The sequence below is a fragment of the Corvus kubaryi genome, unplaced genomic scaffold (genome assembly GCF_017639235.1).
Source record: "Corvus kubaryi isolate FWS band 111438036 unplaced genomic scaffold, C.kubaryi_AGA036_p1.0 37241, whole genome shotgun sequence".
NCBI lineage: Eukaryota > Metazoa > Chordata > Aves > Passeriformes > Corvidae > Corvus > Corvus kubaryi.
Window position 1 is genome coordinate 528188 of NW_024581071.1, and position 12546 is coordinate 540733.

Consider the following 12546-nt stretch of genomic DNA (forward strand, 5'->3'; position numbering starts at 1 on the left):
GTGTTTGAGCTCCAGAGACACGGCCCTCCTGGGAGCTGGAACAAAAGCTTTTCAGAAGCCCACAAAAAAATTTTAAATCAACTCTTAGATTAAAATGTCTTGAAGGAATCACCAAACGTCAAAGACTGTCTCTAGCACACGATTTTTAATAGGTTCCCATTGTATCTTTTAAAATGCTTCAACCGCTCTTCCTCAGCCTTTTTCCTCCGAGCCCAGCTCAGCCCAGCCCCCCGAGCACCCGCAGTCCCTGCAGGGCCACGGCCGGGCCGGGCTGTGCCCTCGGACCCCCCGGCGGACACGGTGCCGGCCCCACGCGCGCTGCTCCCACTGCCCGGTGCTCGCCGGGCCCGTGGGGACCGGGAACCGCTGCACCCGCAGCTCCCGCGGGCACCGCTGCAGGCACAGCGCAGGATTGTCCTGCACAGCCTCGGCCAAGGGCGGCTTCTTTTCCGTGCTGGGGCTTATTCCTGCCTTTTCAAGCATTAAGAGGGACTTGAACCACCTTTTTACGTGCTAATAAAAATATACCCCCTTCTGCGTGTGCCTCCCGAGGGGCTCCAGCCCCTGCAGGAGTGTCACCAAATCTGAACGAAATGATGCTCCATTAGAGGGGCCCAGGTCCACCCTTAGCATTTATATTGAATGTGCTCGGGGAATTTGAACAGCCACGCTCAGGCTGCTCCCTGCTCCAAAGATGCAGGTGAACTCACCTGGTAGCAGCATTTGGGTGCTTGGAGAAGGGAGACTACAAAGGTGGTGGCCTGTGGGTCCCACCTGGCTCAACAAACTATTAAGGAGACTTTCCTGTCCGACCAGTCTGATGCCGCTCTGGGCCCACTGGCCCCAGACTGTCACTGTTGGGACTGAAGCCCCTTCACAGCAGCAGCTCCAGTGACCCCAGAAGGGCCTCACGCGACTCTCCACACACCCCGAGCACACCCTGCAGCTCTCACTGCAGCCGCACAGAGCCTCCTGCACTGCCTGTGCTCCTCAACAGCCAGCGGGGGTCCTGCTAGCCCCAATACTTTGCTAAACTCTGCTGGGGCCCACACCCTGGAGAGCTGTCAGGTCTATGCCATCTGCTTCTTTTTCTAACATGACAAAAACTTGCTCAAAATGGTCACCTAAGCTGCTGAAGCTTGTCCTGAGAGCCTCAACCCTTGCAGTGTCCCAGAGACACAGCCGCCTGCCTGGGATGCTCAAGCCAGGATTTCCCCTTCCCACCCTCTTAGTGGGATCTGAATCCCTGGGAGTCCATGAGCACCCTCAAGGGGCCACCCCAGAACACTCTGCTTGGGAGGTGTCCCTGGTAAAAGTGCAGATGCAAAGCTGTGCCAGGCACATCCACAAGAAACTCAATTTGTGCTCAGTGCTGCTGAGATCCAGCAGAAGAGCTGAAGCTACTGGAAGGACTGGGAGAGTTCTGGCACCCCTGTGTCTGCCAGAGACCCTGAGGCATTGGGAACCAGAGATGACTTCGAAAGCTGCTGAGGCCGAGTGCTGGACTGGGGGTGCCTGGAGACTGTTGGTGTTGGTGGGTGGAGAACTTTTCTCTTGCTTTCAGTTTGCTGTTCCTTGGCTGTGTAGCAGGTTTCTGTTCTCAGCGGGGCTTTGCCAATTTGCCTTTTTTGGTTTTGTACTGCTGCTGTCGTGCTACGGTGGTGGGGGGCTCAGGTGATGCCTCTGGCTTACTCACTGCAGCACCTTGGTGCCATGTATGCAGGGGTTCAGCCTGTCCATCCAAGCTAGTGCAGCTCTGTGTACACACAAACACCTTCCCCTTTTGCCAAAGAGCGATTTGGATTCCACTGTTGAACAAAAAAGAGCTTGAGGCCCTGCTGTCCTGTCTCCCGATGGTTGTTGCTACTGTTCAGAGAGAGCTCTGCGCAGCAGGCTGGGCCTATCCTCACTTTTTGGGGCCACAAACACAACTGGGTTGGGATGCTGGTGCCTGATACACAACTTCGTCTTGATCTAATGATGTTCTGTGAGAATCCCAGATCGCTCTGCTTCTCCTGACAGCTCCACGCTCATCACTGAGGGGTGTGCCAGCTCCGTGCCACCCTGAGCATGGCCCCAGCCTATCCCACAGTGCTGCTTGCCCCAAAAACCCCATCCCGCCTGTCCAGACCCTGCAGCCTTTGGTTTTACTCCATCCCCACCTTCAGAAGCAGCCCTTACATCAGCCATCGCTGGGTTTTGCTGGAGGGTCTTGCAGTCCCGGGAGGCTCATCCCACCAGGAGCTGCTGGCACGGCAGGTCCCGGCCCCTGCAGGAACGACGCTGGTTTGGGAGCAGCAGCAGGCGGTACCTGGAGGATGCCCGTGCTCCGGCCGTGCTGGGGCTGTCGCCGTCGCTGGAGGGAGCCCCGTGGCAGCTCCCGCGAGCTGCAGTTGAAGGGGTTGTTAAAAGTGAAAGAGGTGGAGGATTTCAGATGAAAACAGAGACTTAGAACTGGCTTCTTCTGCAGAGGGACCTTCTGCAGAGGGACCAGGATGCCGCATGCTCCAGTGTGGCACCAGCGGCCCTGGGGCATGGGTGGCACTGAAGGAACGTGCAGACTTGTGCAGCAGAACAGGCACGACTGAGACGCACAGGAAAGCAGAAGCTGTGAGCCCTAGGAGAGGCAAGATCTAGGACATGTAGCAGTTGCCCATTTGGCATTTACCAAACCCGGGATGGTGTCTGGTACTATCTGGCACCATCGACCAGGCAGCTCCTGTAGATCAAATGCACCACAGGGGAGCAAACCCCAGGTGTGCCAAAAAAAACCTGACAATGAGTAAATGGGGAAGAGCTCCTTCCCCAGCTTCTATTTGATGCATATCCCACGTCAGTCTCATTACTTCGGCATCCAGACTAAAACATGCACTCCAGTATCTGCTGCTGCACTAGGGGACTAAGCAAGTTTTGAATTAAGCAAAGGGAATATTAAAAATGCATTTGTGAATGCAGGAGCTGGGTATAATGGGCTGTTTGCACAGTTGTGCTTGGGGCTATCATTAACCCTGGGATTTCCCCCCGGGAAGCAGGACAGATGCAGGAGCTAGGGCCATATTTAGGTACATCAGGTATTTATAGAGCTGCTCAGGGGACTAGAGCAGACTCATCTCTTCTTCCTGCAACAACGAGTTTTTCTCTTCCTTCCCTGACCAGCCAGAGAAGCACCTAATGCTTTTCTCCAGCTCTAGTACATTGGAGCTGGAGAAAAAATAAATATGGTATTGGGAGCACTGCTGGAATTTACCCCCATCACCTTAAAGGCCCCTGCTCCATTCCTGGCTCCTTTCATTCCTACATCTATAATCACACCCCAGAAGTTACAATAAATGCTTTTGGAGATGACTACACACATGTGGTATAAGCAGGCAAAAGGCTGCTAATTTGGTGGGGCTTGTCCTGATCAGCTCTGACTTTGATGAGCCTAGAGCACCCAGACCTTCAGCCTCTGCTCATTTTTGAAGAGTTGGCACAGGCTTTTCCAGCCACCTCCACAGAATATCCCCTTCATGCAAAGGTCTGCCATCAGGGAATAAGAAAACCCAACACATCAGCACTTACAAACTTGCTGCCCCACAGCCTAATTTCCACAAAGAAAAGAAATTTAGGAGCCCATAAACTTCAAGCAGCAATTTATCTCTCAGAGCTCCATAAGGCTACAGCTGAAAATGGAGGCCAGAAGGGAGCAGAGTGCTCAGGTCACACTTCCAACAAGGGAAGTTTTCAAATGCAGAGTCCTCACAATGCTCCCACACACCTGCCACAGGTAAACCATCAGGAAAATAATCCAGGCAGGACACTTAAAGGCTTGTTTTTATTAAAAGACATCTTCAGAAAAGATATTTTAGTACAAAAAAAAGTTTAAAATACACAAACTACACTTGCTTTCCTTTCCAGCATCAACACTTATAAATTACACCACATTGTTATTAACACTGCATTTAAATATGAAAATAAATCGAAACACGGAATTCATCAAAAAGGTCCAACATCCTACAAACAACTATGTACAGTATTTAGCAGCTAGGAGCTCTAGCACAGTAGTCAATATGACTTCAATAGGGCAGGATGCTTGGGAAGCCCCAAGACTGCAGCTTGGCCTGTAAGTTTTCAGGGACCTGTTTTGGCCACCTCTCCCCAGACACCCACCCCAAAGGCAGAGGTGATGCCACACATCATGGTACACACTTGATGAGTTGTGGCTCTTGCAGAGAAACCCTGCCGTCCCCTGGCCTTGCAGTGCTGGGACACACATGTGGGGACAGGTCCAGTCACTCTGCAAAGCATGAGGGGTCTAGTGGAAGAAGGCAGCCCCTATTCCTGGGGGGCTGACAGTGACAGCGGGGCTGGTCCCACCAAGGGACAGTCACTGCTCTGTATCTGTGCTGTCCCACTGCTCGTCCTACCCACCCCCAGCAGCACTGGCAGGCTCCAGGCAGAGCTCCAGACACAGCTCCCCAGGACCTGGCCCCTCAGGCAACCAGCTGCAGGATCTCACCCATCAGCCTTAGAGCTGGAAGCAGTTTTCCCAGCTCCCAGGAAATTCCAGCACAGCCAGAAATACAGGTCTTCAAAGGGAAGGCAAGTGAGCCTGAGGTCCCCTTCTGCACAGGTCACCCTCAGCCCTCCCACCAAGCCCTGTACCTCAGGGGGACAGGGGCTGCACAGATGGAGCTGCCTGAGGCTCACTGCCCCCAGACCCAGCAAGGGAAGGAGGCTCCAGGGGCTCTCACAGGAGGGTATGTGGGACATCATTTGGGAACAACAGTGAAAGACTGGACACAGCAAGACTCCATACCCAATGCTGTGGTCCAGAGCAGCGAGACACTTCACGTGCCCCACCTGCCCCAGGCCCAGCTCATCAACACAGTACAGAAATGTTAAGACAGGATAGAAAGCACCAGACAATTTGAACTTCTCACAGCAGCACACGGCAGGTCAGAAGACCCTCGTGCATGCTCTGGAGGTGGATCTCCCTCCTGGTGGCTCCTCTTCAGGTTTGGGAGCTCCCATCCAGGGGTTTTGGCAACACAGAGCTGTTTTACTTTTAGCGAGGAGCAATGTTGTGCCTCTAGAGGGCTTCTAACCAAGGAAGGGGGGATTGTTTTCTGTAAACACCAAGTGATGGAGCTCAGGTCCATGCTCCACAGAGAAAGTCTCAAGTAGCAATTTTAGGGCTCTGCTTCCAGTGCTGCAGGTTGGATTTTCATGATAGTTGATTTCAGGGGGTAGTACCTGCCCTTCCACGTCTTCCAGAAGATGCCCTGCTTGCGCTCGTGCCTCTGCCGGGGGATGGAGCGGAAGTACTTCCCATTGAGGTTGGCATGGCCACAGGTGCTGAACCACCAGCCACCTGCAAAGGCAATGAAGAGAATTTTAACTCACAGAAATTCCAGACAGAAAAACCCAGGTTCAAGGCAGCTGATGCCCCCATTTCCCCAACTTTTCTAGGGCTTTGGGATCTTACAAGACACCTCATGCACACTCAAGGAGTCCCATGCACCGGGGGAACATTTCACAGATCCTATATGACTTCAGGCTGCATCTACAAATCCAGGCTGCTCCTCCTTCTGCGAAAAACCCCCTCCAACCCTTCAGCAGCCAGGGCAGGAGAGGCCTCTGCTCTGCTTGAAAAGGTTCCAAGCAAAGTGGCAGACAACAAAGCTCTTATAAGGACAGATGCTTGGGCCAAGACCTGAACCATGAACCCTCCCCCAACTTCAGCTTCCCTCCTGGCTCCCTGCACAGCTCCTCCCAAAGAAACAGCTGTCCCAGGGAAGTAGGGGACAAGCCAGGCTCCTTCAGCAGAGGGGTCTAATGCCACAGGGTCTGTGTCCCACTGGACCACCACCAGACAGTGGAGGGCTGAAAGGGAAGTGCACATACTGGGATAGAAGACCTCAGACTGACCTGAGAGGTGTTTGGCACAGTTTGTGTCAGCTTTAAGGTCATGGTCACGATCCCGAGTGGAGAAGGGCAGCTGCCTGAATTCCCCAATGGCGTTTTCCAGCTCTCCAGACAGAGGGCCCAGCAGGTTGAGTGTGTAGGCTGTGCTCTCACCACCAAGACTGAAGACAAACTGAACCACCTGGGAATTCCCCTCCCAGTCTTCCAGCTCGATCAGGAGATTGTATTTTCCCTCTTGGACAAGGTGATGTATCTTCTCCAGGCCCAGCCAGAAGTCACCTGAAATAAGACTCATGACATTGGCTGCAGGGACACACACATGCCATGAAAAGCAGAGAAGTGAGCAAGCTCCAAAGACAAACAGGGACAACCTAGGATGCTGCAGTGTTTGAATCATTGTCTGGCACCTGCAGGACACATCAGGAAGATCAAGGACCCCTTCCCCTGAAGCAGTGTCCCCCCCTCTTCAGCCCATGCCTGTGCTCCAGCACAATGAGCTCCAGGGGCCAGCAAGGGGAATAGCTTTTGCTAAGCTTCCCTTATCCTGCAGTGAGAACACAGACACCATCATCCACCTACCACGAAGGTCTCCAAAGCCATTTTTGTAGGCATCCCACAGCTGGTCAAAGTCCACAGAGCCATCCATGCGCCTCTGGATCACTGTCCAGCCACCCTCTGTGGGAAGGGAAAACACGGTCCCTTGGGGTTACCATTTACAAGAGCACCCTGCCCAGCCCTGCGGGACACCGCACGGCCTTACCTGCGGTCATGTCGCAGTAGACTTTGAAGGGCTGGGATCCTGCAGGCTGCACCTGGAAAATGCCGCTGCTTTGCTGCCCAGCCAGGAAGAGCTGGTGGCAACCCTCTGGGAGCTCTGCAGGGGAAGGAAACAGCAACTGAGGAGATGGCCACAAACCCCGCTTCCTCAGCAGGTTGCTCCTACCATGGCCCTGGCACTTGCAGCCCTGGCCACAAGCCCGGCCAGCCGTGCACAGCAGTGGCTGCGGCTCTGGACACAGCCCCCGACTTCAGCATCTTTAAATGCTGTGATCCCACATCTTCCCTTTTATTCAAACAGAGCTCCTCGGGCTTTCATCCAAGGCAGAAGCCAGGCTTTGGGCCAGGCTGGAGTGACCTCGGCTGGAGAGCAAGGTTCCCCATCGAGGAGGGATGGAGGAGCTTCCCAGTTCCCGCTACACCCACAGGGAGGAGCAGCTTGCCAGGGCCAAGCATCCCCATCCCACACGAGGCTGAAACAGGGTCAAGGGGCCTCAGGAGCAGAAAGAAAGACAGAGTCCTGACATCAAGAACGTGCCTGAGCATCCAGCACACGACCTCTTTCCCCCAGCAACTGTGGTGGCCCCAGCCAGACGTCCTGCTGGGCAATCTGCCACCAGCAGGCACAGCGCCAGGCTGGGGTGACCCTTTTTCCAAGATACAGTGACCGAGGCAAGGGGGGGGGGGGGGGGAGACTCTGGGAGCCCCAGCTCCTCACAGGAGTGGATTGCCCAGGGTGAAGCCACCCCCAGCTTGTCCCCCTCTGTCCCCAGGGACTCCCACTGCTCCTTCTGCCCTGCAAGGACTTTGCCCAGAGCTGCCAGCAAAGCACCATTTCAACAGCACTGATAAAAGTCCACCCAGGAACCACCACCCACAGCACTTGGGAGAGATGAGGCATGGGGAACCTGTTACAACACCCGAGTCAGAAGGCCACAGGAGGATGTGCAGGGACTTCATCCCCAGGCTGCTGCGCAGTCAAGGGGCTCTTTGTCAGCAGGGACAGGTGCCCCAGTCACCCCCAGACAAAGGGGGCCTGTTCTCCCCAGGCCAGAGCGGATGGGTTGTAGCTCTGGCTACCCTGGCTCACAGCTGCTGCCAGCATGACCCTGAGACAGACGAGTAAAGAAACCTCAAGACAAGCCCTGGGCTGTGCTGGGGCGCTGGCTGTGGGGGTCCCCTTGCAGTAGCTGCCCCAGGGTCGGGGCTGACACCATGATGCAGAGCAGCAGCAGGGAGAAGGGCTTCCTCCAACAGCCAGGGCCTTCCAGGGGGCAGATGCAGGGGGAAAAAAAGGTGCTTTGAGCAAAAGCAGCCCCTGCGCAGCATCACCCCATTCCACCCTCACTGAGTGCTGGGGAGCCCTGACACTGCACTGGAGTGAAGAGCAGAGCCCCAACTGGAAGAAAGGTCAGGGGGGACCCAGGAGACAGAAATACGACACCTGCCATCACCTTTCACCCATTTCCAACATATCCCTCCCTTTGCCTCCCCCTCCCCCCACAAAATCTCCCTTCCTCGGCAGGGGCAGCCCCTCTCCCACAGCCAGCGCAGCTCATGGCACATCCCTCACACCCCCAGGGCAATGCCAGTGCAGGACTGGTGCCACCAGCAGTGCACCACAGGACAAGCTGTGCCTCAGCCCTACCCTGAACCCATGACACAGGGATTGAGTGCCCTGTGCATCGAGGATCGAAACCACCCAGAGCCCCCAGCAATGCAGGGGCCGAGTGCATCCCGAATAGCCCCACTTTCTGGGCCAATGCAGGCAGGGAAGCAAACCAGGCTCAGAGGAAGGAACCCCCCAGCCAGAGGCCCCTGCTCATACTGCCACGGCAGGAAGGTGCTGGGCTTGCCAAGCTCCTCACCTCCTCTCCCACTGCATCTTCCAGCATCAGTGGGATGGTGCCAGGCAGATGTTCAGTAGTCCCAGCATGCACAAGTCAACTCCATCCCTGCCTGTTTCTCATTTCTGGGCCCTGGCTGCGCTCCCTGCACTCGATCCCTGTTCCCCTGGTGCCACAGGGACTCTCCAGCAGCTGAACGAGATGCAGCTGCTTGAACAGTTCCTGTTCAATCTTTTTGTTTGAGGAACATGCTTGTTAGTTCCAGTTCATGTTGCACATCCGAACAGCACCAGCAGAACAAGCCCTCCTGACTGCTCCTGTGTTTTCTTTTCCCTCCCCATTTATTTAGCCAAGCAAGACAACAAGACTGGAGCTGCCTTAGGCTCTATGTTCACCCAACAGGATTTCCAGCCATGACACAGGGGAGGTCACTAACCTGGTATTAAAACACCCATCTGCAGGGAGGGCAGGGCATGCCTAGAGCTGCCTGCATTGCCTCCCCCTCTCCTGCCCCAACCCAACCCCATTATTTTGGAGTCTCAGTGCCATGGGGAGAACGTGAGCAGGGCTCTACCTTTCCCCTACTCGGCTGGCTGCCAGCAAGCACAGGCTCTGCCCAAAGACGTGATCCTCTTTCTGCAAGCTATTAAACCTCTCACTCTCCAGGCAGCTTTGAGCCTTCAACTTTCACATGCTTGGCCCCACGCCAGCCCAGCCCTGAAAAAACTTGTGTTTGCTGGATGCAAATAAAAGGGTCTTTCTGCAAGCGCTGCTGGTGGAGTTCATCGCCGCTCCCCAGGGCCACGCCGGCACCGGGCTCTGCCTGACAATAGCCCAGGAGCCGCCAGCACAAGCCTCCCCAGCACTCCCCTGCTCTGAAGGCAGCCACAAGCCTCCCCAGGCAGAGGGCACAGGGCCAGCCTGTGTGCTTTAAGGTTTGCCAGAAAACTCACTCGACTTGCTAATGAAAGGAAGCCAATTTGTTTTCTGTCAGTGATACCAACATCAGGGATTAGGAAAGGAAAGGGGAAGCTCACAGCTGGGCAGGACAGAATCGGCATGCCCAGGGTCTCTCCATCAGGGACAGTGCAGCACTGGAAGGTGCTGAGCTCGCACAGCATCCGTGGGGGCTGGCTGTAGCTCTTGCTGCCTTCCACTGTGCATCACAAACATTTCTGTAGCCAGCATTAGCCAGCACAGCCTACATCTGCACTGGCAAGTAGGAAAGGTCCCAACCCATCTCCCTGCACCCCATATTCAGCATACCCCAAGAGTGGAATTGGGGGTTAGACTAGATAACCTCTAAAGGTCCCTTCCCACCCAAACAATTCCATGGCACACACTACTGCAGGCAAGTCACAAAGCAGAGCTTGGAAAAAAACAGGGGAGAGAAGTTCTGAGAGAGTTTCCTGGCTCAGAAGTGCTGCTCTGAGTAAGGCTGACCCTGCACAGCCCCACTGAGCTGAGCACCAGGAGGAGTTCAAAGCCCCATACCCCACCTCTCTTTTTGTCCATGTGGACAAGCCCTTTGTTCTGCCCACGCAGCTTTCAGACACACCAGTGACAGCTCCCAGCTCCACAGATGAATTACCATGTGTTTTCCTATAACCATCCCTGCATCAGGCCCTGAGCAGGAATTCCCCATGCCTCCTCATCCTGCCTGGCTTCTCTTTGGCTCCTGCTGAAGATCCCCAGACAGCTGCACAGGCAGAGCCAGCACTGTGATCTAGCTGACACAACACGACAGCAGCTGCTCCTGGCGCGCAAACCCTGCGGGGACACCACTTCCCGTCTGGAGGGAGGCTGCAGGACTTGGCGCAGCTGGGGACACCCGCTCTGCTGCCCTTTGCTCTGCAGGAGCCCCTCCAGCCCTGCTGCCAGAGAAGATGCTCCAGGCAGAGCCGGGAGTTGCAGATGCAGCATCCACTTGCCTGCTCCAGTGCACATTTCCCAGGGCTGTGAGCAGCCACTGCAACTCAGCACCTTCTGCTAAGGATAGTGCGAGCTGAGACACTTGCGTTTCATGCATGAGCTCTAAATACGAGCCAAGGGAGAGGGATACAAAAGTACACAGCTCTGCTCTCAGGCCAGGACTCCCTAACCCTCCCCTCCTCCCACAGAAAGGAAAGCAGATCCTGCCTGGTGAAGTGTGAGCAGATGAATAAGAGCTAACTTAGAAGAGCTGAGACCCTCCTCTCCTCACCCCCCACCTGCCAATTCTTCTTGACAAATACCTGCTCTCAGGCTTTGTCTGCTCCCCACTGCATTCCTAACACCAGGCAGGAAAAAAGCCTCTTTAATCCTAAATTCCTGCTGGACTAACACTGGCCCAGAAGGCTTCTGCCTGTGCAGAAGCCCTCACTCTGGCCATACTCCCAAGCTCCAGTTTTTCAAGCAAATCTCACATCCTGGCTCAGGACAAATGAACCTTTTGTTTCCAAAAAGCTACAACTGCTGCAGGTTTGCTCTGGCATGGACAAGCAGGGCAGCACCAGCAGATACTCACTCTGTGTCTGCACGGGCTCCCCACTGCTATTCTGACTCTGGTTGGTGAGGTTGAGGCTCTTTTTCAGGCTTATCTTCCATTTTGGGGACTGTGTTTTGTTGTGGTGTAGGGGAATTAGTAGATTGACCTAAAACAAAAAAAAAAAAAAAAATGCACAAGTCAGAACAGTTTCATCTGCGCTTGTTTTCCACCCCGTTACTCAGGGGAGCTGGCCAGCCACTCCCCATGACCAGAGATGGGGCTGAACTTGCCTAGAAACCTCGAGGAATAGGAAATACCCAGTCCTGGCAAAGCCAGAAATGATTGTGGTTTTTCACACCCGTTCTAGTTACTTTATTCTGCAGATGAATGCAAAGGCAGAGTCCAGGGAGGCTGTACCCACCCACCAGTTCCTCCTATTGCTCCACACAAACTCTCTGGAAGCTTGCAGGTTGCTACCCTCACATCACTGCAGCACAGGGACCAGAGCTGTGGCCCCTTTGGGGTCCCCAAAGCCAGGGAGCAGCAGCACAGCCACCAGAGCTGGGACAGCAGGGGTGTTCACACCAGGGTGCCCACAGCATGCAGGGCCAGGCTGGGGGCTGCAGCACAGGACAGGGACTCACCTTGCTCTGCAGGCTTTTAATCTGTAGGTTCTGCTTGTCCAGCTTGTACTGCTGCTGCTTGATTTTCTGCAGAAGTTCCTCGATCCGCAGGTTCTGAGCATCCATCAGGGACTGCGGGGGAAGAGCCAGGTGAGCCCCACAGCTCCGGGAAGCTCTGCCCATGTGAGACTCCCGGGAGGGTGCTCCCGGTGTCCCCAGGACCGCTCCGCTCCCCTGGAGCTGATCCCCACCCGCTGCTCCCGATGTCCCGGGGCAGTCGGCTCCCCCATCGCTCTCGGTGTCCCCTTGCGGGTGGGCTCTGGGGAGTGTCCCCCCACCAATGCTCCCCGCGTCGGTGCCAGTGGCAGGGGCGTGTCGGGTGCTCTCTATCCCGCTGCCCCCGGCCGGTGCCGGTCTGCTCCCCCCAGCCCGCTCCCCCGTGGATGCCGGTGCCCCCCGCGCTCACCTGCAGCGCCCCCAAGTCCCGAACGCTCTGGTTCCCAGCCGGCCGCGCCTGCAGCGCCAGACGGACCCGGCCCTCCAGCCGCTCCAGCCGGCCCTGGATCGCGTCCTTGTCAGCCGCCACCTCCTCCAGCCGCTGCCGCAGCGCCTCGGAGAGGTTGAGCAGCTGCCGGCCGCGGCCCTCCAGCTCCCGCACGCTGCCCCGCAGCCGCTCGCCGCGCTCCTGCGCCTCCCGCGCCTGCCGCAGCAGCCGCCCCAGGGAGCTGTTGTGGGCGCTCAGCCGCCCGCCCAGCTCCCGCAGCTGTCCCTTGGTGCGCTCCACGTGCTCCTTCAGGCCGTGCCCCAGCTGCAGCAGCCCGTGGGCCAGCACGTTCACCTCGTCCCAGGAGGCGAACTGCGCCCGCCGCTCCCGCCCGGCTCCCGCCGCCGCCCGCCGCTCGGCCCCCGGCGCCGGGGCCACGGC

The 12546-nt window shown here is 56.2% G+C and overlaps 1 protein-coding gene across 1 annotated transcript; it reads right to left on the reverse strand.

Moving 5' to 3' along the window:
- Window positions 1-3786: 3786 nt before the first annotated feature.
- Window positions 3787-12546, reverse strand: ANGPTL4 (angiopoietin like 4; the record flags this gene model as incomplete). Its single annotated transcript, XM_042023186.1, has 7 exons — window positions 3787-5353; window positions 5911-6186; window positions 6487-6582; window positions 6668-6781; window positions 11038-11164; window positions 11643-11753; window positions 12088-12546. Coding segments are annotated over 7 exons (1365 nt in total), but the record flags the coding sequence as incomplete, so codon positions are not given.